Source organism: Staurois parvus, unplaced genomic scaffold (genome assembly GCF_062004578.1).
Source record: "Staurois parvus isolate SC_StPar_1 unplaced genomic scaffold, SC_StPar_1.0 ptg000571l, whole genome shotgun sequence".
NCBI classification, from domain to species: domain Eukaryota; kingdom Metazoa; phylum Chordata; class Amphibia; order Anura; family Ranidae; genus Staurois; species Staurois parvus.
In genome coordinates, this window is record NW_028318367.1 from 1,074,918 (window position 1) to 1,099,834 (window position 24,917).

Here is a 24,917-nt window from a genome sequence, read left to right on the forward strand (position 1 = left end):
ACCTTGGGAGTTTCCCATCATCACTGCAAAGCAAAGAAGCAATATTATGTGAGCTGGCCTATGTGTTTCTCTCCCAGTGATGACTCTTTGTGCCGGGTGAAGCTGGACTGAACTCACATACAGCTCCAACAAAATTCTTCTCAACTGCACAAGTGCTTCAAGGCTGAAAATCCCCTGGACAGGTACACCCCTATTGTGACTCCTTCAGACTGTCACCATGCTTTCACCTATCCCAGGCCAATGGAGAAATCTCCTCGCTGAGTAGATGGGACGTCTCACAGTCCTACAGAGACTTAGAATACATCTACTGAACAGTTTCTCTAGTTACAAGCGTACATAATCACTGAACACACTACTCTGTATGATTGTATGGAGGACATACACACATTTCTTATACATCAACCTAGGTTCTGTTTAACCCCGCGAGCTCCCAAAGCTCCAGCAGACAATTGCTCATACTACCGCAGCACAGAGGCTTGGTGGAGATAGGGGGCGATCAGGGCAAAGGAAGACAAAAAATGCTCACTTACCTCCGATGGCCGATCCTATCCCACTTCTGACACCACTTCTGTCAGGAACATCAATTTATGCCGGCCTCCTCCTCCATACAAACATCCAGTTCAAAGTACTTTGGGAATAATAAAGTCAGACATCTGGATGTGTGATGCAAAATGTGACTTCTTTATTATTCATCAAGCTTTAATAATAAATGAGAATGCAGCATATTTCAGGCGTTTTCCATAAATCACCAATCAGAATACAGAATTTTCAGTAAACTACTCCATGTTGCGTCATAACAAAAATACAACAGGATAGTGACTTCTGATTTCTATAAACAAGAAATGTGTGCATAGATACCAGCATTCACATCCCACGGGAACATCTTGTATGTACAACAAACCAGTTAGTAGGCACAAAGCAAAAGTGAGTGAACTATTAACCCTTTCATATAGTAGGTGGAGCGAATTACTATGATACTTAGCGCCATCTAAAGGCCAGATAGGTTTTTTTAGCTTTAAATCAATGGTTGGTTTAATCCTGAGGTTTTTTTTAATTTATGTCCTTCAATGTCTACTGTACTCATAAATGTAGGAGTGTGATCTCCGTTATTTGTATGACACCATCCCTGACATAGTACACTAATAATATGTTGGGTGGAGAGACAAGCATGTGTCCAGCCGTGACACCAAAATGCCTCAATTAGGAAAAACAGTTCCATACCACATTATGGCCACTAGATGGAGCCAATGATCATAGGAAATCACTGTATGAAAAGACCAACATGTGACATGGCTGAATGAATGCTGGTCATATTAGTTCATCTATTCTCTAAGTGGGGCGGTATCTATTGGGCCAATCCCTTTTAAAAACCACACATAATATCGCCCTTCAAAGTGAAAACAAAAACAGTTTCCACAAAATCAAAGAGTAAAAATATTTTCCGGTGGATCCCCTCTACCCAGACCCCATATGTAGACATAGAACAACAAGCTGTGTTCCCTCTCATGCCGCACTCCTCCAACCACCCAAACCCACACAGAAGCCAAGGGAAATAATGAGAGGAAAGTTCCCCCCTAGTTTGGGGCGGAGTTCTCCTTCCCTCCTGTTGGGGGATGGGAGAAGGATGGACTGAAGACAGAGAGACGCTTCGGGGTCACCACTGTTCTGTAGAGCCTTGAAATGAAGGACATCAACTTCAGAAGTTCTTGTTGTCTGTGTAAAGTTCCCCGATAACGAGATCTGGGCTCTCCCGGCTTCTAGCTCTGTAACCCGCTATATCATTATCAGGAAACGCAACTCCGACACCCAAGAAGGGCTGAAGTTGTGTCCTTCATTTCCAGGATCTATTGACCACTCTGCACCCCGACATTTACTGCACTTCATCCATGTCTTTGGGGGCCTCTCATCTCCTTATCAACTGTTTCTTCCATGATGAAGATCAGACATGGAGTATATCTGAGGTGTATATCAGGGTGTGCTTTTTCCCCACATGAGAGCTGGGATGTCCAGCAACATTCATCTAGAAGACATTTCCCACACTCAAGGCACTAATACACCTCCAGGGTTGTGTGGGACCCCTGATGTACAGGAAGACAAGACTTCAGTGAGGAACATTTCCCTTACTCAGGACAGGAAAGTGGCTTCTCCCCTGTGTGACATCTCTGATGTCTGGAAAGATGGGACTTCCGTGAAAAACATTTCCCACACTCAGGACAGGAATACGGCTTCTCACCTGTGTGACATCTCTGATGTCTGGAAAGATGGGACTTCCGTGAAAAACATTTCCCGCACTCAGGACAGGAATACGGCTTCTCTCCCGTATGAGATCTCTGATGTGTGTGAAGATGGGACTTTGCTGAAAAACATTTCTCACACTCAGGACAGGAATACGGCTTCTCCCCCGTATGATATCTCTGATGTGTGTGAAGATGGGACTTCAATGAAAAACATTTCCCACACTCAGGACAGGAATACGGCTTCTCCCCCGTATGAGATCTCTGATGTGTGTAAAGATGGGACTTAGCTGAAAAACATTTCCCACACTCAGGACAGGAATATGGCTTTTCCCCCGTATGAGATCTCTGATGTGTGTTCAGATGGGACTTCACTAAAAAACATTTCCCACACTCAGGACAGGAATACGACTTCTCCCCCGTATGAGATCTCTGATGTGCGTTAAGACTGGTCTTAAATGAAAAACATTTCCCGCACTCAGGACAGGAATACGGCTTCTCCCCTGTGTGAGATCTCTGATGCTTGGAAAGACTGGACTTCTGTGAAAAACATTTCCCACACTCAGAACAGGAATATGGCTTCTCCCCCGTGTGAGATCTCTGATGTGTCTGAAGATAGGACTTGTCTGAAAAACATTTCCCACATTCAGAACAGGAATATGGCTTCTCCCCCGTGTGAGATCTCTGATGTGTCTGAAGATAGGACTTGTCTGAAAAACATTTTCCGCACTCAGAACAGGTATACAGCTTTTCCCCCATGTGAGATCTCTGATGTTTGTATAGATGGGACTTGTCTGAAAAACATTTCCCACACTCAGGACAGGAATATGGCTTCTCCCCTGTGTGAGATCTCTGGTGTGTGTAAAGATTGTACTTCCTTGAAAAACACTTCCCACACTCAGGACAGGAATATGGCTTCTCCCCCGTGTGAGATCTCTGATGTCTGTAAAGCTGGGACTTCACTGAAAAACATTTTCCACACTCAGGACAGGAATATTGCTTTTCCCCTGTGTGAGATCTCTGATGTATGTGAAGATTGGACTTTTCTGAAAAACATTTTGCACATTCAGGACAGGAATACGGCTTTTCCCCTGTGTGAGATCCTTGATGTCTATAAAAATTGGACATATGTGAAAAACAGTTTCCACACTCAAGACAGGAATACGGCTTCTGCCCAATGTGAGATCTTTTATGCACATTAAGACCATGTTTAGAACGGAAACCCTTCCCGCACTCAGTACAGGAGAAGCTCTTCCCTGTTGGAAGGCCGGCCCGGTCCCGCACAGTCTGAGGTTCCTCAGGATACGAGGAATCCGATGGTCCATCTACACTGGGTGGTGCCGGATGGACATTGGAGGGAGCCGGGTTTTCTCCTGGACTATACTGTGTGATGTCCTCATCTTCTACTTTCCAGTCTGGAGACAAAGTGAGACAATCCTCGGAGGTTTTCCTCATCTCCCGGCCATGGACTAAAATACAAAGACAAAGAGGATTACTAGACAGGAGCTGATTGGTTCCCCCAAACCAGGACTCCGCCCACATCAGGCAGCTTGGTCTCTGAGGAGCTTACAATTCCACCCTCAAGGGAACTAGGAAATGGCTCCTCTGATCTCCTACCAGGTCATTTCTTTATTCATGGACCTTAGTCAGAGAGTGAGGAAACAAACAGAACTGTCTTTTATAGGAGGGACAGTGATGAGGGGATTATAGGACGAGGGTCCCCACCCCCTCTATCACTCATTGCCATCTTCTCCATGTTTTCCTATGTTAATATATAACAGTGGGTAGATAGAGAGCAGAAGTCAGGAGTATGTAATGTATAAAATGGAGTATATAGTGCAGGGGTCAGGAGTATGTAATGTAATCGTGCTGGAGCGATTGTGGCCTAAAACAAAATCCCACCAAGCATTCACCCAATATAAACCTGCTTTTCTAACATACACTTCCTCCCTTCAAACTGCCAAACAAGCCTACTTTGTCACTCTCATTAATACCTTCTCTTCGAGTCCTCATCGGCTCTTCTCTACCTTTAACTCTCTACTTTCTCCACCCCCATCGCCACCCAGCGCCTCATTCACTGCCCACGAGATTGCACTCCACTTCCGAAACAAGATTGACGCAATTCATAGGGACATTGCCACTACACAGACACCCACCCCACTTAGTATTGTCATGGAAATTTTGTATTGTTGGTCGAACTTTAAATGTGTCATGTATTCGTGTTATTCATATGTCTCTCGTGTGGCTTAATTAAAGCTCTGAAGGCTGCAATTGGGCCATGCGCATGTACAATGTATGTATTACAGTACTCGGCTTGGTAATGGATGAGATGGCAGATCTGCGCTTATAGACCGGCGTGTATACCACCACGGCATTCCATGCGAATGCTGCTGTCAGTAGACCGTGGGCCTGTATCCACATATCAGCAGCATGGTACCACGTGGGCTTCATAACGCAATGCGCAAGCGGTGTGAACTCCACGTGTAGGCTTATGCATATCTTACAACCCATTACCAACTTGAAACTGTATCTTGGATGGATGTGTTTTAATAAAGATCGTATCGGGCCCATCCAGGTACAGACTGATATTTTTAGGGAGATGCTTGTGCAGAGAATTTTGCATACCAATAGAAGCTAGTAGGACAGGAAATATGACCTCAGATGGCTCATGGGGGGGAAGGGGAGGAAGTCTGCTGACCTCAGAAGACTCATGGGGGAGGACCAGTGATAGATAATAGCAAAGGCTATGCTCCAATTGGAATGTATATCCTCTGTATAGGCAATCCCCATTGTATTGTTATGTGGGAGGGATTGACTTTATTCATGTGGGGGGCATGTGTGTATTTTTAATAAAAACAGAGAGCTGAGCCTAAAGCCGGCCCTTATGTGGATTGCAACCAGCCTTAGAGTGTCGTGTGATCATTCTAGGGTAACGGAGCTCCATCACCTACAAATCAACAGGACCAAAGTATTTGGATGGGCAGGAATCATGTAGTTTGGCTGCAGTCGTGGTAAGCGAGATTCACACAGCTTTATGGGGGATTTCTGCGCATCCAACTGCGAGTACTCACGGTAAGGAGAAATTCGTTAAAGCGAATTTCCAAGACAGTTTGGCGAGCCTGGTGGATACTAACGCGTATTCTTGCGTAGCTAACCTAGAACGAGGGGGGAATGGCCATCATGAACTAGCAAAAAGTATGCCGGCACATTTCAGGTCTCTCTGCCATTAAGAGGATCGCTTTTTGCGTGTTCGTGTGGCTGATTTCGCTCTCTGTTAGCTAACAAGAAATACCGCTTGGCAAGGACCTCATTTTTTGTCCTAAACTCTTGATTTGTGGGTGAAAAGACGAGGGTTTGTCTCTGCTGAGAGCAGCAGGGGGGGTGGGTTTGGTTGGCTGGATTTGGTCAAGTTTAAAAATCTTCCAACCAAAAATTAAACGGGTATATGTTTTAGTGGGTAAAAGTTGTTGCATAGTGTTAGGTAAGTATTTGTGGGCTGTAGGTACTGTGGTGATTGCTTTACCCCCCTCCACGTGAGGTAATTATTACAGTGCTGAAAGGCTTAGGTTAATTGTTAACTGTTGTAAGATCTCTGTGTGTATGTGATCTGTACAATGTTTTGTGGTACTACTGCTCCCAGCAAGCATGCAGCAGGGGGTCCTTTCTGTTACATGTGCATGTTAGTGTGATATGTTGGTGTTTTATGTCCGTTCTGTGATTGTGCCCAAATTGTGTTGTATGTGTGCTTCATATTGTTGTGTAATTGTCCAGTGTATGTTCTGTCTAAAAGTCTGTTTTATGTAAGAGGCAATTTTGAGGCTAGAGTCTGCCGTGTGTTTCCCTGTGGGGGCTCATTCTAGTATCTGCCATGTGCTCCTCTGTGGGGGGTCATCTTCTTGACTAACCACATGGACTCTTTTTGTTTGGTGGCCATTTTGTTGGCTACCATGTGCTTTCCCTGTTGGTGGCCATTTTGTTGACTACCATATGTGCAGTAATCTCTATGCAATGTGCATGAAGTTTCCTATATGCATTTGACCCATATTACAGTTTCATTTGTTTGCTTTTAGCTTTAAATTTGCGTATTGCCAGCCAATTTAAAGTGTATTAAGCGAGTTTTCCCTTCACGTGTTCCACATTTAATGAGCGCGGTGAAGTCTGGGTTTTTGCACATAGATTTCTTGTATAGTGATTATGTTTTTCTTGTGTTTTTCCTGTTAAAAGTAGTTCCTTATTGTAAAGCGGGTTTGTTTTAAGCTGCTGTGTCGCGTGTTTCACGTCCAGCAGACTTTTTGTGTAAACGGTTCTAGGTGGTTGCAGTAAAGATTGCGTGTATAACGTGGATCGTTTAGCGGTGCTGATAGGAGTGATTTTTGCGTCAGCAACAAGGTTACTTTTGGCGCAGTTTTTCGGTTTACCTCTGTGTAATTGTTTTACTGTGAAACGTCCCGTGAAACGTCCCGTGTTTTTCATAAGGATCCACTTTGTCCTTTTTAACAGTTTTTCAGGTTGAAAAAGGGTTTTTCTGTGTGTATTAGGAAAGTTTTTTTCTTTACACAAATTTCCTAAAGGTCAGTTAGCAGGTTTCTGCCCAACCAGTGACCCCTAAGTAACATCCAAGAACCCCTCTTTTTGTTTTGACTTGTGTTAGCTACTGTGTGCAGGGAGAGAAAAGCCACTTTCATCATTGTGCGGTGTGGCCTGCCAAACACAGTGGGTGATGAGAACCACATAAATTACGCTGTGTGAGTGGGCGGTCCAGGGAAATCCTGGTCACCACAAACACTTCGGGTGGTCAGGATCACACAAATTGCGCTGTGGGAGTGGGAGGTGTGCTCTCAGTCTGACCGCCACTTGATGCGCTTCGGGTGATCGATAAGTATCACATAAATTACGCTGTGCTGGGAAAGTGGTGGAATCAGGCCTCTCGGTAGGATCCCACCGAGTGCTCCAGGGGGTAAACAGGTACCCGGACGCGGGATATATACCAGTGACTAGTCACGATGGGCAGTAGTCAGTCCATGAAGAGAGAGGGGGAACCAGCCCTCTTCAGGGTAAGGACAGCTGCACAACTGATGAAGGTGAGTTTGGGGGGGAAGTCTACAGAACCCCTCAAAAGGTGGAATAAATGGTCGAAGGGTACCAGATGGGAAATTCCCCGGGAAGGTACATTTGACGCATGGAGGTGGGGAAAATTCATCTCTGAATTTGGACCACGGATGCAGGCGTCAGAACTAGAGATCGCACAGCTATGGCTTCACAGGTCAATCCGATTAGGGAAGCAAGGCATACATAAACTGGTGTCTGTCCGGAAGAACCAGGTGATGTATACCTGGCCTCCAGAGGGAATAAAACAGGAAGATCCGGTGTCAGAGGTGGAGGAAGCTCTTTCAGGGCTGACTCTACTAAGGCTGGCAGGATCAGGGTCTGCTGGGGTTCCCGAACAACCAACAGTGGCTGAGATAAGTATAACTGCACCTGTCTCTTCTGTTAGTGACGTCACTCTTGACATACCTTCTGTGTCTTCTGTCTCTATGCCTCAGCCTCTGCCTCTACCTCTCCCTTCTCCCTGCTTCACCCCAGCTCCTTCTGTTTCCAACTATGAAGCCTACTCAACAACCGATTTGCAGACTATCTGTGAATCAAGGGGAATAGACACCCGGTTAAAAAAACAGGGCGGATTGCATCAAAGCGCTACGAACCACTGATCAGACCCCTGCCCCCCAGCTATACCCTGATCTGAGGGACCACAAACCTGAAGGTGCAGTAAGCGAGGTGGTTAATCTAAGCCCACCGATGATGCTGGGTCAGCCCTTGCACTCTTCCCGGACCGAGGCCTATCCAGTCAGGGTGCAGCAATTTGAAGGTCCTCCCAATGCACGGGGGGAACGGACTTTAGGGGAACGGGTAGTTTGGCATGTCCCCTTCACCCCGGCAGAGATCCGCACTATTCTGGCTGAGCTCCCGGACTATCGAGTCAATCCGAGAGGATTTGCTCGAATGTTTGGACAAAACCAGTTCAGCTATGGTATGAGCGGGTCAGATTGTGCACAGATCCTACGGGCAAAGGTGGGCATGGAAGTGGCCAGTACAGTGATTGCAGGGTGCTCTATAACCACGCATGAGGAGATGACTTCAGGGGGCAAAGAGTTCTGTACACAGCTAAAGGCAAAGCTTCCAGAAATGTATGGTGCTACCTCTACTACGGACATGATGAAGCTCACCCAGGGTCCTAATGAGGAAAGCGCCTGCTTCTGGCGCCGTCTCAAGCAGACGGCACTGGATGCGGATCTGGAAGTTGGACCTGATGCTCCAACTGAAGGGGTAAAGGTGACCGCGACGCACATTCTGTTGCGGGCCAAATTTTTGGAAGGCATCAATATTAAAATTCGGGAAAGGCTGGTTCTGGCCCGACCCGAATATAATGAGATGTCTATCCCTGCTATCCTTTCCACTCTTGCGGCAATAGAGAGGGAAATGGATAGAAGAAAACAAGACAAGGCCAAAGTTCTTATGTCCCAGACCCCACACGAAAAACCAAGGGATCTGGGTCACAGGAAGGATAGGCCCCCACCCAGGTGCTTCCAGTGCCACCAAACGGGGCACATGAGGAGGAGCTGTCCCCAATTACCTAAAGGTCGGTGGCAGTTCATTCCTGATGAGTCCTCCGCCCCTATGACCACCATGGTAAGTAACTCCTATGAATTCTCATAGGAAGTTGACAAATCGGTGTCGGCCCAGATCCATCTTTTTCTAGAGGAATTAAAATATCCCCTCCCTTGCCTCACCGACACCAGTGCAGCAAGAACGGTCCTGCGAAAACAGGACATCCAAGGCAAGGTACCCCTCTCAGGGGAAAACCCTCCTAACCCCTACTAACCTCACTATCAAACGATGCACTATTCTTAACCCAGCTTCTCTTCTTCCTGTGTCGGAAGATGAGAAGGGGGGGGAGGACAACAATGACAGTGCTGAATTTTGCAACACGACTAACAATACTAACACCTCTTCTGCTAACATGTCTTCTTTGTCCACTACTAATCTCTCTTCCAAAGGACACGACTGTATTTCTTTGGTGGAACTGGAGTCAACGGCGACACACCCCATATCACCCCGAGAGTAGCGGTAAGGTTGAACGTCTTCCGATACCCAAAAACCTTGGCCTGAATGTCTCCCCATTGCCCCCTATTCCATCCGGAATGCCCCTCGGCAACCACATGGGCTGTCACCCTACGAGGTGTTGTTTGGGGGACCTCCCAAAACAGGGTTGTACTTTCCTCAACAGTTGTTGTCTTTGCATTCACAGCTTACAGGTTATGTGCAATCTCTGCAACGGGAGCTGCAGAAGATACACCATCGGGTTCGCGAATCGCTCCCCGATCCAAATACAATAACAGGTGTTCTTTCTATTGAGCCAGGTGATTGGGTCGTCCTAAAGAAACATCAAAGAACCGGACTCGAGCCACGGTTCACCGGACCATACCAAGTCCAGCTGACGACACCTACCTCACTCAAGCTCGAGGGACGAGACAACTGGGTGCACGCAAGCCACTGCAAGAAGCTTCTCAGCTACACCAGAGAATGAGGGGTGTCATTTTCCTTTTTCTTTTTGTTTGTATGTCTTACATGTGTGTGAACGGAGGAAAAGATGGCAGATACCCCAACCTTTTATTTAAAATGCACCTACGTTTAGCCAGAACCGCCAACAAAACCAACTGTTGGGTATGCTCTAAGCCCCCACCCAGTCATCACATGTCCGCAATGGCCGCTGTTCATGCCCTATATGACATCCGCGTCGGCATGAAAAAGCAAGGGACCCCTGGTCAGCCCCCACGTAGACATTTATCGGTAGAACTTAATGACACATTTTTAGCAGGTAACATCAGTTTCAGCACCAATATTAGCTCTAGCTCCTGTAGGGCCCTCGTCAGTCCATTATGGGTAACTGGGCAGCTAGGCAGCCCTCAGGTGTGCTTTAACATCAGCTTTGGCACAGGTAACAAGTTTGTTGGGATTACCACCTGCGAGGGAGGTATAACTGTCAATCTGACTAACCAGACTTCCTTTCTGAGTAACCACACTGACCGACCAGACCACGTGTGTTGGAAGGACGGAGGTGATGTGCAGACTGAGGGAGCAATCCCCCAGTCTGTGCAACTGTTGCTCAGTGCCAGAGGCCGAACGAGGAACTCTTCCTGCTCTGCTCTGACAGGTCCATACTATTTTCTGTGTGGTTCGGCAGCCTATAGAACATTCCCCCAGAACGCGAAAGGTTCGTGTGCCCTCATAAAGCTAGTCCCCGCATCCTATGTAGTGATGGACCATGAAGAGTTGATGGTCCACAAGAAGGTAAGGATGGCAGGGAGAGTTCGCAGGGAACTGTTCTCTGAGGGCGACCAGGCATGGGCTTGGTTCCCCTCATGGACAGGATGGGGAATAGAACTTATGAAGCGCCTGAACAATTTTTCTGTCATCGTGGATAGTATGTTTAACGAGACCGTAGAGGCTGTCAGAGAAATTGCCCAAGAACAACGGCAGATGGGAATTTTAGTGCTTCAGGAGAAGATGGCCCTTGATTATCTTTTAGCCGCCAAAGGGGGGTTCTGTGAGTTCATCGGAGAGGATTGTTGTACTTGGATAGAAGACACCGATGACAAGGTCCAGGCCCATATGGACAAAGTTAGTGAACTACAGGGAAAAGCTAGAGCTATAGCTAGTGAGGGTTGGAATCCGTTCAAGGGTTTGGGAGGATTGGGAGATTTCCTGTTCTCCATCGGATCTTGGTTGAAGGAAGTGGGAGTGTATATCCTGATGCTTCTCTTTTTCATCTGCCTTTTATATGCCGCGGTGAGATGTTCCTGTTGCCTCATCGACCGTGTAAGCCAAGCTCGGGCAGACGACCACATCTCCATGCCCGCTCCGGGGATCCCACTCCAACCACTGATCGGGGGAAGACCTCACCAACCAACCACCTTCTCTACAGATTACGTCCTGGCTTCCCTCTAATTTATCTCTCTGAAGACCACATTCTCCAAGACCTTCAAGCAAGCTTCAAGCCTCATCATTGTTTGTGTCTGCGATTTGGAAAACTGTCTGGGTCGAGACCAGCCTTGTGTGGCCCCGTCTGCAGGGGCAATTTGAGAATCTATTGCTGGATCTCCCCAGACCACCGTGGGATCACAAGCTTTATTCATACCACAAGTCTGTTTGTGGTTTTTGCAAGAGCCTTCCTGTAGTGAAGGTTCCAACGCTCTTGAGGATCATCGCTTCAATCAAGCCTGTTTGCGTCGAGTCTGCGTCGGGTCTTGTTGTTTCAGGTACCCCGTGGAGCTTTATTCTCAGGGACAACTACAGGAACTCTTTGAAGTTTGAGACTACACCCATCAAGCTGAAGAAGATCAAGAAGGGACACGAGGAGAATATGATAAAACAGGAGGGAATGTCATGGAAATTTTGTATTGTTGGTCGAACTTTAAATGTGTCATATATTCGTGTTATTCATATGTCTCTCGTGTGGCTTAATTAAAGCTCTGAAGGCTGCAATTGGGCCATGCGCATGTACAATGTATGTATTACAGTACTCAGCTTGGTAATGGATGAGATGGCAGATCTGCGCTTATAGACCGGCGTGTATACCACCACGGCATTCCATGCGAATGCTGCTGTCAGTAGACCGTGGGCCTGTATCCGCATATCAGCAGCATGGTACCACATGGGCTTCATAACGCAATGCGCAAGCGGTGTGAACTCCACGTGTAGGCTTATGCATATCTTACAACCCATTACTAATCTGAACTGTATCTGGGATGGATGTGTTTTAATAAAGATCGTATCAGGCCCATCCAGGTACAGACTGATATTTTTAGGGAGATGCTTGTGCAGAGAATTTTGCATACCAATAGAAGCTAGTAGGACAGGAAATATGACCTCAGATGGCTCATAGGGGGGAAGGGGAGGAAGTCTGCTGACCTCAGAAGACTCATGGGGGAGGACCAGTGATAGATAATAGCAAAGGCTATGCTCCAATTGGAATGTACATCCTCTGTATAGGCAACCCCCATTGCATTGTTCGGTGGGAGGGATTGACTTTATTCATGTGGGGGGCATGTGTGGATTTTTAATAAAACAGAGAGCTGAGCCTAAAGCCGGCCCTGATGTGAGTTGCAACCAGCCTTAGAGTGTCGTGTGATCATTCTAGGGTAACGGAGCTCCAATCACCCACAAATTCAACAGAACCAAAGTATTTGGATGGGCAGGAATCGTGTAGTTTGGCTGCAGTCGTGGTAAGCGAGATTCGCACAGCTTTATGGGGGATTTCTGCGCATCCAACTGCAAGTACTCACGGTAAGGAGAAATTCGTTAAAGCGAATTTCCAAGACAGCTTCTTGCAATCCTATGGCCACGGCTTGCGAGAATATAACCTTTGAGATATTCGAAATTATTAATTATTAATAAATTTAATAAATAATCAGATCATTTAAAAATTGTGATTGATGTAATTAGTTAGAAACTTTATTATTGTGTCTTACATTGGTAGGATATATTTTTGATTGTGTGTACCAATGTTCATTTATCACGTCTTTTGCGTTTTGTGTTAATATATATATAATTTTTGTACATAAATAAATTTTTATATTTATCTATTACAAGGCAAATTTTGTGTGTATGGTACGAAATCATATTGGCTAAAAGAATTCAAGGTATAATAATAAGTGGTGATCAAATTATCAAGGTGTCCAATTTATTGGTTCACTAAATATTTGCCGTATTTTAACGGCTGGAGGCACTGTAATATTTCATCTAAGGGAAAGGGACACGCCCTTTATAAATAATATATATCCTTACATAAACCACCACAGCGCGCTGACCCATAATGCATTCATTCATGACATGTGATCGCATTAGCCAATCAGCAGCCAGCCAGCCAGCACTGTGTAATGGTCGAGCTATAAATGGCGGCCATTTTAGAATTCTCCATTTGCCTCCAGTCATTCAACAGAGGCAGACCTGGCTGTATTCAGGGAGAGAGTTAGGGACACAGAAACGTTACTTAGGGCCACAGAAACGTTACTTAGGGACACAGAAACGTTACTTAGGGACACAGAAACGTTACTTAGGGCCACAGAAACTTTACTTAGGGACACAGAAACGTTACTTAGGGACACAGAAACGTTACTTAGGGACACAGAATTGTTACTTAGGGACAGACACAGAATTGTTACTGAGGGACACAGAATTGTTACTGAGGGCCACAGAACTGTTACTTAGGGCCACAGAAACGTTACTTAGGGCCACAGAATTGTTACTTAGGGACAGACACAGAATTGTTACTGAGGGACACAGAATTGTTACTGAGGGCCACAGAACTGTTATTTAGGGCCACAGAAACGTTACTTAGGGACACAGAATTGTTACTCAGGGACAGACACAGAATTGTTACTTAGGGACAGACACAGAATTTTTACTGAGGGACACAGAATCATTACTTAGGGCCACAGAAACGTTACTTAGGGCCACAGAAACGTTACTTAGGGCCACAGAATTGTTACTTAGGGACAGACACAGAATTGTTACTGAGGGATACAGAATTGTTACTGAGGGACACAGAACCGTTACTTAGGGCCACAGAAACGTTACTTAGGGACACAGAATTGTTACTCAGGGACAGACACAGAATTGTTACTGAGGGACACAGAATTGTTACTGAGGGCCACAGAACTGTTACTTAGTGCCACAGAAACGTTACTTAGGGACACAGAATTGTTACTCAGGGACAGTCACAGAATTGTTACTTAGGGACAGACACAGAATTGTTACTGAGGGACACAGAACTGTTACTTAGGGCCACAGAAACGTAACTTAGGGCCACAGAATTGTTACTTAGGGACAGACACAGAATTGTTACTGAGGGACACAGAATTGTTACTGAGGGCAACAGAACTGTTACTTAGGGCCACAGAAACGTTACTTAGGGCCACAGAATTGTTACTTAGGGACAGACACAGAATTGTTACTGAGGGACACAGAATTGTTACTGAGGGCAACAGAACTGTTACTTAGGGCCACAGAAACGTTACTTAGGGACAGACACAGAATTGTTACTGAGGGACACAGAATTGTTACTGAGGGCAACAGAACTGTTACTTAGGGCCACAGAAACGTTACTTAGGGACACAGAATTGTTACTCAGGGACAGACACAGAATTGTTACTTAGGGACAGACACAGAATTGCTACTGAGGGACACAGAATTGTTACTGAGGGCCACAGAACTGTTACTTAGAGCCACAGAAACGTTACTTAGGGCCACAGAATTGTTACTTAGGGACAGACACAGAATTGTTACTGAGGGACACAGAATTGTTACTGAGGGCAACAGAACTGTTACTTAGGGCCACAGAAACGTTACTTAGGGCCACAGAATTGTTACTTAGGGACAGACACAGAATTGTTACTGAGGGACACAGATTTGTTACTGAGGGCCACAGAACTGTTACTTAGGGCCACAGAAACGTTACTTAGGGACACAGAATTGTTACTCAGGGACAGACACAGAATTGTTACTGAGGGACACAGAATTGTTACTGAGGGATACAGAATTGTTACTGAGGGACACAGAACCGTTACTTAGGGCCACAGAAACGTTACTTAGGGCTACAGAAACGTTACTTAGGGCCACAGAATCGTTACTTAGGGCCACAGAAACTTTACTTAGGGCCACAGAAACGTTACTTAGTGCCACAGAATTGTTACTTAGGGACAGACACAGAATTGTTACTGAGGGACACAGATTTGTTACTGAGGGCCACAGAACCGTTACTTAGGGACACAGAATTGTTACTCAGGGACAGACACAGAATTGTTACTGAGGGACACAGAATTGTTACTGAGGGACACAGAATTGTTACTGAGGGACACAGAATTGTTACTGAGGGACACAGAATTGTTACTCAGGGACAGACACAGAATTGTTACTCAGGGACAGACACAGAATTGTTACTCAGGGACACAGAATTGTTACTGAGGGACACAGAATTGTTACTCAGCGACAGACACAGAATTGTTACTCAGGGACAGACTCAGAATTGTTACTGAGGGACACAGAATTGTTACTGAGGGACACAGAATTGTTACTCAGGGACACAGAATTGTTACTGAGGGACACAGAATTGTTACTGAGGGACACAGAATTGTTACTCAGGGACACAGAATTGTTACTGAGGGACACAGAATTGTTACTGAGGGACACAGAATTGTTACTCAGGGACAGACACAGAATTGTTACTCAGGGACAGACACAGAATTGTTACTCAGGGACAGACACCGAATTGTTACTCAGGGACAGACACAGAATTGTTACTGAGGGACACAGAATTGTTACTGAGGGACACGGAATTGTTACTCAGCGATAGACACAGAATTGTTACTCAGGGACACAGAATTGTTACTGAGGGACACAGAATTGTTACTGAGGTACACAGAATTGTTACTCAGGGACAGACACAGAATTGTTACTCAGGGACAGACACAGAATTGTTACTGAGGGACACAGAATTGTTACTGAGGGTCACAGAATTGTTACTCAGCGACAGACACAGAATTGTTACTCAGGGACAGACACAGAATTGTTATTGAGGGACACAGAATTGTTACTGAGGGACACAGAATTCTTACTGAGGGACACAGAATTGTTACTGAGGGACACAGAATTGTTACTCAGGGACACAGAATTGTTACTCAGGGACAGACACAGAATTGTTACTCAGGGACAGACACAGAATTGTTACTGAGGGACACAGAATTGTTACTGAGGGACACAGAATTGTTACTCAGCGACAGACACAGAATTGTTACTCAGGGACAGACACAGAATTGTTACTGAGGGACACAGAATTGTTACTCAGGGACACAGAATTGTTACTGAGGGACACAGAATTGTTACTGAGGGACACAGAATTGTTACTGAGGGACACAGAATTGTTACTCAGGGACAGACACAGAATTGTTTCTCAGGGACACAGAATCGTTTAATTAAAGAGTATGTCAGACAACATGCATAGGAGTGGCAGAGGAGGCAATGTTTTAGGAGCGAGCAGACGTGGCAGCAGAGGAAGGGGTCGAGGCAGCACTAGTCACAGCCAGAGGCCAGTGCTCCCGGTGTCATCCAGCGGTCGTGTCTCCACCGACAACCCTGCCATCATCGATTGGTTGGCTCGGTCGTCTTCCTCTTCCCAGGTCACCTCTGACACCTACAGCCAACGGTCGGTGGGTACGTCCGACACAACCGTTAGTTGGCATGGCCCGGGAGCAAGCCCACTGAAATCACGTGTCCTCTACCTGCCCCTGTCCTTTGGTGTTCCCTCACCAAGCGAAGTATCGCATGCTGTGGGCTCAGCCCCACTGTACAGTGAGGAAGAGCTAACAGAGGGCGGTCAGGAACGGGGGGAGACATCCGCCTCTTCAGCAGGCAGGCGAAGAAGTAGTGGCGAGGAGAGTGGCTCGGTAGCCGGTCTAGAGACAGGTCTGTCTCCTGACCCACACGCAGCCGAGGGGGCTAGAAGTGAGGCGGAAACCCTAATTAATGATAATGAGGCTGATCGCACTTGGCAGCCTCGTCGTCATCAGGCTATTGCTTCCGCATCATCAGGAGAAGAGGGTGGCGGCTTGCCAGCGAGCAAAACAGTCGGTGGGTTGCCCAGGAGGCAGCAGGGTCGCAGCAGTGTCAGTGGAGGCAAACGGCCACGGAGTACAGCACCAGCTCCACTGCAGCCTACCACCACGGCCAGTAGTGGTGCCGGTGTGCACGGAGGAAGCAGCAGTCAGCCAGTGAGGAGTATCGGGGGCAAAGTTTCCTACTCGGCGGTGTGGCAATTTTTTGTCAAGCCGCCCGAGGAAGTAAACGTAGTCGTATGTCGACTATGTGGCCAGAAAGTCAAGCGTGGCCAGGGGGCCCATGTTGGGACTACAGCGGTGCGGCAGCATATGCAGCGTCGCCATTTGGTGGCCTGGGAAAACCGTGATAAAGATACGGCGGTTCTGCCCGCCCCAGCCCCCGCTCCATCACCCGCTCCGTTACTTGCTCCGTCACCCGACGTCAATCGCCCTCTATCAGCCAGTCAAGGCTCCAACACCTCTGCTGAGGGGAGTTGTCGCTCGTTGGCATCTTCCGCTCGTTCAGATGCTCCTTCTTCTGCTACTCCTCTTCACGGATTCCGTCAGCAGTCTTTCTTGGAATCCGTTTCCAAGAGACAACAGTTTGCGAGCACGCACCCGACGGTGCAAAAGCTGAACGTCCTCCTGTCCAAGTTGCTGGTGCTGCAGTCCCTCCCTTTCCAAGTGGTGGACTCAGCACCTTTCCGAGAAATGATGGCTTGTGCCGCGCCGCGGTGGAGAGTGCCAAGCCGTCATTTCTTCGCCAAAAAGGCAGTGCCAGCCCTGCATTCACATGTAGAAGAGATGGTGGGCCAGTCTTTGAGCATGTCGGTCTCTGCCAAAGTGCACGGCAGCGCCGACGTGTGGAGCTGTAACTACGGTCAGGGACAGTACATGTCATTTACGGCCCACTGGGTGAACGTGGTGCCGTCACAGCCGCACCAGCAACTTGGACAGGTCACGCCGCTTTTGCCTCCACGTTTGCACGTCCTTGGTCCGGCAAAGATGTCCGCCTCTACCACCTCTTCTTCCGCCGTGTCCTCAGCCGCCACCCCCGTGCCAAGTCCCATTACCCGACCGGCATATCACATGTGCAGGGCGCAACGGTGTCACGCTGTGCTGCACCTGGTATGCCTTGGCGAACGTAGTCACACAGGGGAGGAACTTCTGAGTGTAATGAACAGAGAAATCGACAGATGGCTGTCTCCGCGCAAACTGAAAATCGGAACCATGTTGACCGACAACGGAAAGAACATGGTGTCTGCTCTGCGTCAAGGAAGGTTGTGCCATGCGCCATGCATGGCTCACGTGTTCAATCTGGTTGTCAAGCGGTTCCTAAAATCCACCATCCCACTGCAAGACATCCTTAAAATGTCACGTAAACTTTGCATGCATTTCAGCCATTCCTACAGCGCAAAGCACACCCTCCTTGAGCTGCAGCGGCAGAACGGAATTCCACAGCATCGCCTGATCTGCGACGTTGCAACAAGGTGGAATTCAACCCTACATATGTTAGACCGCCTTTACAAACAGCGAAAGGCCATCACCGATTTCCTGATGTTACAAGCGCATAAAGGTACTCCCCTGTGTAACTTCGATGTCAGCCATTGGCATCTCATGCGTGACACCTGCCGCTTGCTCAGGCCCTTTGAGGAGGCCACGCTATTCGTGAGTCGGCAGGACTATGGGATGAACGACGTCATTCCTCTGTTGCACGTCCTGGAACAAATGCTGTTAACAATGGCTGGTCAGGGTGCGGTAGACGTGGCGCACAGATCTCAACGCCACATGACCCCTGTGGGGGCAGGACAGGAAGAAGAGGAGGAGGTAGAGGTGGACATTTGTGCTCAGGAATTATTGAGTGAAATGGGTGGTTTTTCCACTCAGCGGACAGGAGTGGAGGAGCAGGAGCATCTGGTAGAGGAGGAGGAGGAGGAGACAGAGGACCCAGACGCACCGTGGCAGTATGCTGTGGAGATGGAGGCAGGGAGTCCCTCGCATTCCTTGGCACAAATGGCCCATAGCATGCTCGGTTGCTTGCGTAGCGACAGCCGAATAATAACCATCAGACAGAGAGATGACTTTTGGCTGTCCACCTTGTTGGACCCTCGCTACCGTTCAAAAATGGTGGCCTTTTTCACACCTGCTGAGAGGGAGGCCAAAATAACGTACTATAAAAACCACCTATGTAGTCAGTTGGTCTCTGCCTTTCTGCGCCAACATCCATCCTCAGACACTGTGGGCCCTGTGCGCTCACGTTCCGCTGCCATGGCAGCAGGGGAGGGGTGGGGTGGTAGGAGCAGTGGCAGCTCCACCAGCAGCGGCTGCCTCAGTCTGCAGTCGATGATGAGTAGCTTTCTTCACCAGCGCAGTGAGGAAACTAGTAACCAGCCGCAGCAGCAGCAGCAGCATCAGGTGGACCTGGAGCAGGAGCTCAAACAACAGGCTTGGGCCTACTTGGACAGCACCCTGCCAACCGAGGTAGACAATCCCCTTGACTACTGGGCAACGAAACTTGACCTTTGGCCCCAACTAGCTGAATTTGCCCTTGAAAGGCTGTCATGCCCGGCCAGTAGCGTGGCATCGGAGCGCGTGTTTAGTGCGGCAGGATGTATTGTAACTCCGCGGAGGACACGACTGTCCACCCAAAGAGTGGAGAGACTCACGTTTGTGAAAATGAATCAGGCGTGGATTAGTCTGGATTTCAAACCACCATTTCCTGACACAACTGACTAAATCCGCCATGAATCATGCCCCAAACATGTGCCACTTTCAGGTCTCCTCACACTGCTGGTGTGTTCCATTTTTTGTCATAGGGTGCTGGCAGATTACGGGCCTCCCATAGCTGCTGCCAGGCCCCTAATCTGCCATGGGCCCCTGTACCGCCTCCTCATGCTGCTGCCAGGTCCACAGTGTCTCATGCCATGTGCCACTTTCAGGTCTCCTCACACTGCTGGTGTGTTACATTTTTTGTCATAGGGTGCTGGCAGATTACGGGCCTCCCATAGCTGCTGCCAGGCCCCTAATCTGCCATGGGCCCCTGTACCGCCTCCTCATGCTGCTGCCAGGTCCACAGTGTCTCATGCCATGTGCCACTTTCAGGTCTCCTCACACTGCTGGTGTGTTCCATTTTTTGTCATAGGGTGCTGGCAGATTACGGGCCTCCTATAGCTGCTGCCAGGCCCCTAATCTGTCATGGGCCCCTATACCGCCTCCTCATGCTGCTGCCAGGTCCAGAGTCTCTCATGGGTCCCTGTACGGCCTCCCATTGCTGCTGTCTCCATCGCCACACTCTGCCATGTGCCACTTTCAGGTCTCCTCACACTGCTGGTGTGTTCCATTTTTTGTCATAGGGTGCTGGCAGATTACGGGCCTCCCATAGCTGCTGCCAGGCCCCTAATCTGCCATGGGCCCCTGTACCGCCTCCTCATGCTGCTGCCAGGTCCACAGTGTCTCATGCCATGTGCCACTTTCAGGTCTCCTCACACTGCTGGTGTGTTCCATTTTTTGTCATAGGGTGCTGGCAGATTACGGGCCTCCTATAGCTGCTGCCAGGCCCCTAATATGCCATGGGCCCCTATACCGCCTCCTCATGCTGCTGCCAGGTCCAGAGTCTCTCATGGGTCCCTGTACGGCCTCCCATTGCTGCTGTCTCCATCGCCACACTCTGCCATGTGCCACTTTCAGGTCTCCTCACACTGCTGGTGTGTTACATTTTTTGTCATAGGGTGCTGGCAGATTACGGGCCTCCCATAGCTGCTGCCAGGCCCCTAATCTGCCATGGGCCCCTGTACCGCCTCCTCATGCTGCTGCCAGGTCCACAGTGTCTCATGCCATGTGCCACTTTCAGGTCTCCTCACACTGCTGGTGTGTTACATTTTTTGTCATAGGGTGCTGGCAGATTACGGGCCTCCCATAGCTGCTGCCAGGCCCGTAATCTGTCATGGGCCCCTGTACCGCCTCCTCATGCTGCTGCCAGGTCCACAGTGTCTCATGCCATGTGCCACTTTCAGGTCTCCTCACACTGCTGGTGTGTTCCATTTTTTGTCATAGGGTGCTGGCAGATTACGGGCCTCCTATAGCTGCTGCCAGGCCCCTAATCTGCCATAGGCCCCTATACCGCCTCCTCATGCTGCTGCCAGGTCCAGAGTCTCTCATGGGTCCCTGTACGGCCTCCCATTGCTGCTGTCTCCATCGCCACACTCTGCCATGTGCCACTTTCAGGTCTCCTCACACTGCTGGTGTGTTTTATTTTTTGTCATAGGGTGCTGGCAGATTACGGGCCTCCCATAGCTGCTGCCAGGCCCCTAATCTGCCATGGGCCCCTGTACTGCCTCCTCATGCTGCTGCCAGGTCCACAGTGTCTCATGCCATGTGCCACTTTCAGGTCTCCTCACACTGCTGGTGTGTTCCATTTTTTGTCATAGGGTGCTGGCAGTTTACGGGCCTCCCATAGCTGCTGCCAGGCCCCTAATCTGCCATGGGCCCCTATACCGCCTCCTCATGCTGCTGACAGGTCCAGAGTCTCTCATGGGTCCCTGTACGGCCTCCCATTGCTGCTGTCTCCATCGCCACACTCTGCCATGTGCCACTTTCAGGTCTCCTCACACTGCTGGTGTGTTACATTTTTTGTCATAGGGTGCTGGTAGATTACGGGCCTCCCATAGCTGCTGCCAGGCCCCTAATCTGCCATGGGCCTCTGTACCGCCTCCTCATGCTGCTGCCAGGTCCACAGTGTCTCATGCCATGTGCCACTTTCAGGTCTCCTCACACTGCTGGTGTGTTCCATTTTTTGTCATAGGGTGCTGGCAGATTACGGGCCTCCTATAGCTGCTGCCAGGCCCCTAATCTGCCATGGGCCCCTATACCGCCTCCTCATGCTGCTGCCAGGTCCAGAGTCTCTCATGGGTCCCTGTACGGCCTCCCATTGCTGCTGTCTCCATCGCCACACTCTGCCATGTGCCACTTTCAGGTCTCCTCACACTGCTGGTGTGTTACATTTTTTGTCATAGGGTGCTGGCAGATTACGGGCCTCCTATAGCTGCTGCCAGGCCCCTAATCTGCCATGGGCCCCTATACCGCCTCCTCATGCTGCTGCCAAGTCCAGAGTCTCTCATGGGTCCCTGTACGGCCTCCCATTGCTGCTGTCTCCATCGCCACACTCTGCCATGTGCCACTTTCAGGTCTCCTCGCACTGCTGGTGTGTTACATTTTTTGTCATAGGGTGCTGGCAGATTACGGGCCTCCCATAGCTGCTGCCAGGCCCCTAATCTGCCATGGGCCCCTGTACCGCCTCCTCATGCTGCTGCCAGGTCCACAGTGTCTCATGCCATGTGCCACTTTCAGGTCTCCTCACACTGCTGGTGTGTTCCATTTTTTGTCATAGGGTGCTGGCAGATTACGGGCCTCCCATAGCTGCTGCCAGGCCCCTAATCTGCCATGGGCCCCTGTACCGCCTCCTCATGCTGCTGCCAGGTCCACAGTGTCTCATGCCATGTGCCACTTTCAGGTCTCCTCACACTGCTGGTGTGTTCCATTTTTGTCATAGGGTGCTGGCAGATTACGGGCCTCCTATAGCTGCTGCCAGGCCCCTAATCTGCCATAGGCCCCTATACCGCCTCCTCATGCTGCTGCCAGGTCCAGAGTCTCTCATGGGTCCCTGTACGGCCTCCCATTGCTGCTGTCTCCATCGCCACACTCTGCCATGTGCCACTTTCAGGTCTCCTCACACTGCTGGTGTGTTTCATTTTTTGTCATAGGGTGCTGGCAGATTACGGGCCTCCCATAGCTGCTGCCAGGCCCCTAATCTGCCATGGGCCCCTGTACCGCCTCCTCATGCTGCTGCCAGGTCCACAGTGTCTCATGCCATGTGCCACTTTCAGGTCTCCTCACACTGCTGGTGTGTTCCATTTTTTGTCATAGGGTGCTGGCAGTTTACGGGCCTCCCATAGCTGCTGCCAGGCCCCTAATCTGCCATAGGCCCCTATACCGCCTCCTCATGCTGCTGACAGGTCCAGAGTCTCTCATGGGTCCCTGTACGGCCTCCCATTGCTGCTGTCTCCATCGCCACACTCTGCCATGTGCCACTTTCAGGTCTCCTCACACTGCTGGTGTGTTCCATTTTTTGTCATAGGGTGCTGGTAGATTACGGGCCTCCCATAGCTGCTGCCAGGCCCCTAATCTGCCATGGGCCCCTGTACCGCCTCCTCATGCTGCTGCCAGGTCCACAGTGTCTCATGCCATGTGCCACTTTCAGGTCTCCTCACAGTGCTGGTGTGTTCCATTTTTTGTCATAGGGTGCTGGCAGATTACGGGCCTCCCATAGCTGCTGCCAGGCCCCTAATCTGCCATGGGCCCCTATACCACCTCCTCATGCTGCTGCCAGGTGCAGAGTCTCTCATGGGTCCCTGTACGGCCTCCCATTGCTGCTGTCTCCATCGCCACACTCTGCCATGTGCCACTTTCAGGTCTCCTCACACTGCTGGTGTGTTCCATTTTTTGTCATAGGGTGCTGGCAGATTTCGGGCCTCCCATAGCTGCTGCCAGGCCCCTAATCTGCCATGGGCCCCTATACTGCCTCCTCATGCTGCTGCCAGGTCCAGAGTCTCTCATGGGTCCCTTTACGGCCTCCCATTGCTGCTGTCTCCATCGCCACACTCTGCCATGTGCCACTTTCAGATCTCCTCACACTGCTGGTGTGTTACATTTTTTGTCATAGGGTGCTGGCAGATTACGGGCCTCCCATTGCTGCTGCCAGGCCCGTAATCTGCCATGGGCCCCAGTACCGCCTCCTCATGCTGCTGCCAGGTCCACAGTCTCTCATGGGTCCCTGTACGGCCTCCCATTGCTGCTGTCTCCATCGCCACACTCTGCCATGTGCCACTTTCAGATCTCCTCACACTGCTGGTGTGTTACATTTTTTGTCATAGGGTGCTGGCAGATTACGGGCCTCCCATTGCTGCTGCCAGGCCCGTAATCTGCCATGGGCCCCCGTACCGACTCCTCATGCTGCTGCCAGGCCCGTAATCTGTCATGGGCCCCTGTTGTCGCTTCTTGGCATATTCCGCTCGTTCAGATGCTCCTTCTCCTGCTACTCCTCTTCACGGATTCCGTCAGCAGTCTTTCTTGGAATCCGTTTCCAAGAGACAACAGTTTGCGAGCACGCACCCGACGGTGCAGAAGCTGAACGTCCTCCTGTCCAAGTTGCTGCTGCCAGGCTCGTAATCTGTCATGCGCCCCTGTACCGCCTCCTCATGCTGCTGCCAGGTCCAGAGTGTGTCATGGGCCCCCGTACCGACTCCTCATGCTGCTGCCAGGCCCGTAATCTGTCATGGGCCCCTGTACCACCTCCTCATGCTGCTGCCAGGTCCAGAGTGTGTCATGGGTCCCTGTACGGCCTCCCATTGCTGCTGCCAGGCCCGTAATCTGCCATGGGCCCCCGTACCAACTCCTCATGCTGCTGCCAGGCCCGTAATCTGTCATGGGCCCCTGTACCGCCTCCTCATGCTGCTGCCAGGTCCAGAGTGTGTCATGGGTCCCTGTACGGCCTCCCATTGCTGCTGTCTCCATCGCCACACTCTGCCATGTGCCACTTTCAGGTCTCCTCACACTGCTGGTGGTTTCCATTTTTGTCATAGGGTGCTGTATGGCCTCCCATTGCTGCTGCCTCCACCGCCACACTGTGGCTCCACACTCTGGTTTTGGCCCCGTGACTGCCCAAATGAGTGAAGTGTGCGGTGATTCTAAGATCGACGGCACTCATCTGCATGTCATACTGACTGACAGTATTATTTCTCTTCCCCAGCAGACTCCAAGGGCATTTAAATTAAAGGTACAGTGTTCTGCACTAATATAAAGGCTCTCTGAAGCCTAGAAACACCCTTTTATAAGTTAAATTCGCAGCGAATATGTTCAACTCGAATCGAATTTTTTTCACGAATTCGCCGAATCAGTCGAATCAAATTTTTGAATAATTCGCTCATCTCTAATCTCTATGTATAATACATAAGGGGGTGTGATATGATCTCCATGT

The 24,917-nt window shown here is 49.4% G+C and overlaps 1 protein-coding gene across 1 annotated transcript in view; it reads right to left on the reverse strand.

Moving 5' to 3' along the window:
• Positions 1-1,446: 1,446 nt before the first annotated feature.
• Positions 1,447-24,917, reverse strand: part of LOC149450569 (uncharacterized) — a 78,738-nt gene continuing 55,267 nt past the window's right edge. The window contains exon 5 of the mRNA XM_089691757.1: positions 1,447-3,345. Within this exon, the coding sequence (XP_089547883.1) occupies positions 2,121-3,345 (1,225 nt within the window). The 3' untranslated portion in view covers positions 1,447-2,120. The remainder of the gene's footprint in view (positions 3,346-24,917) is intronic.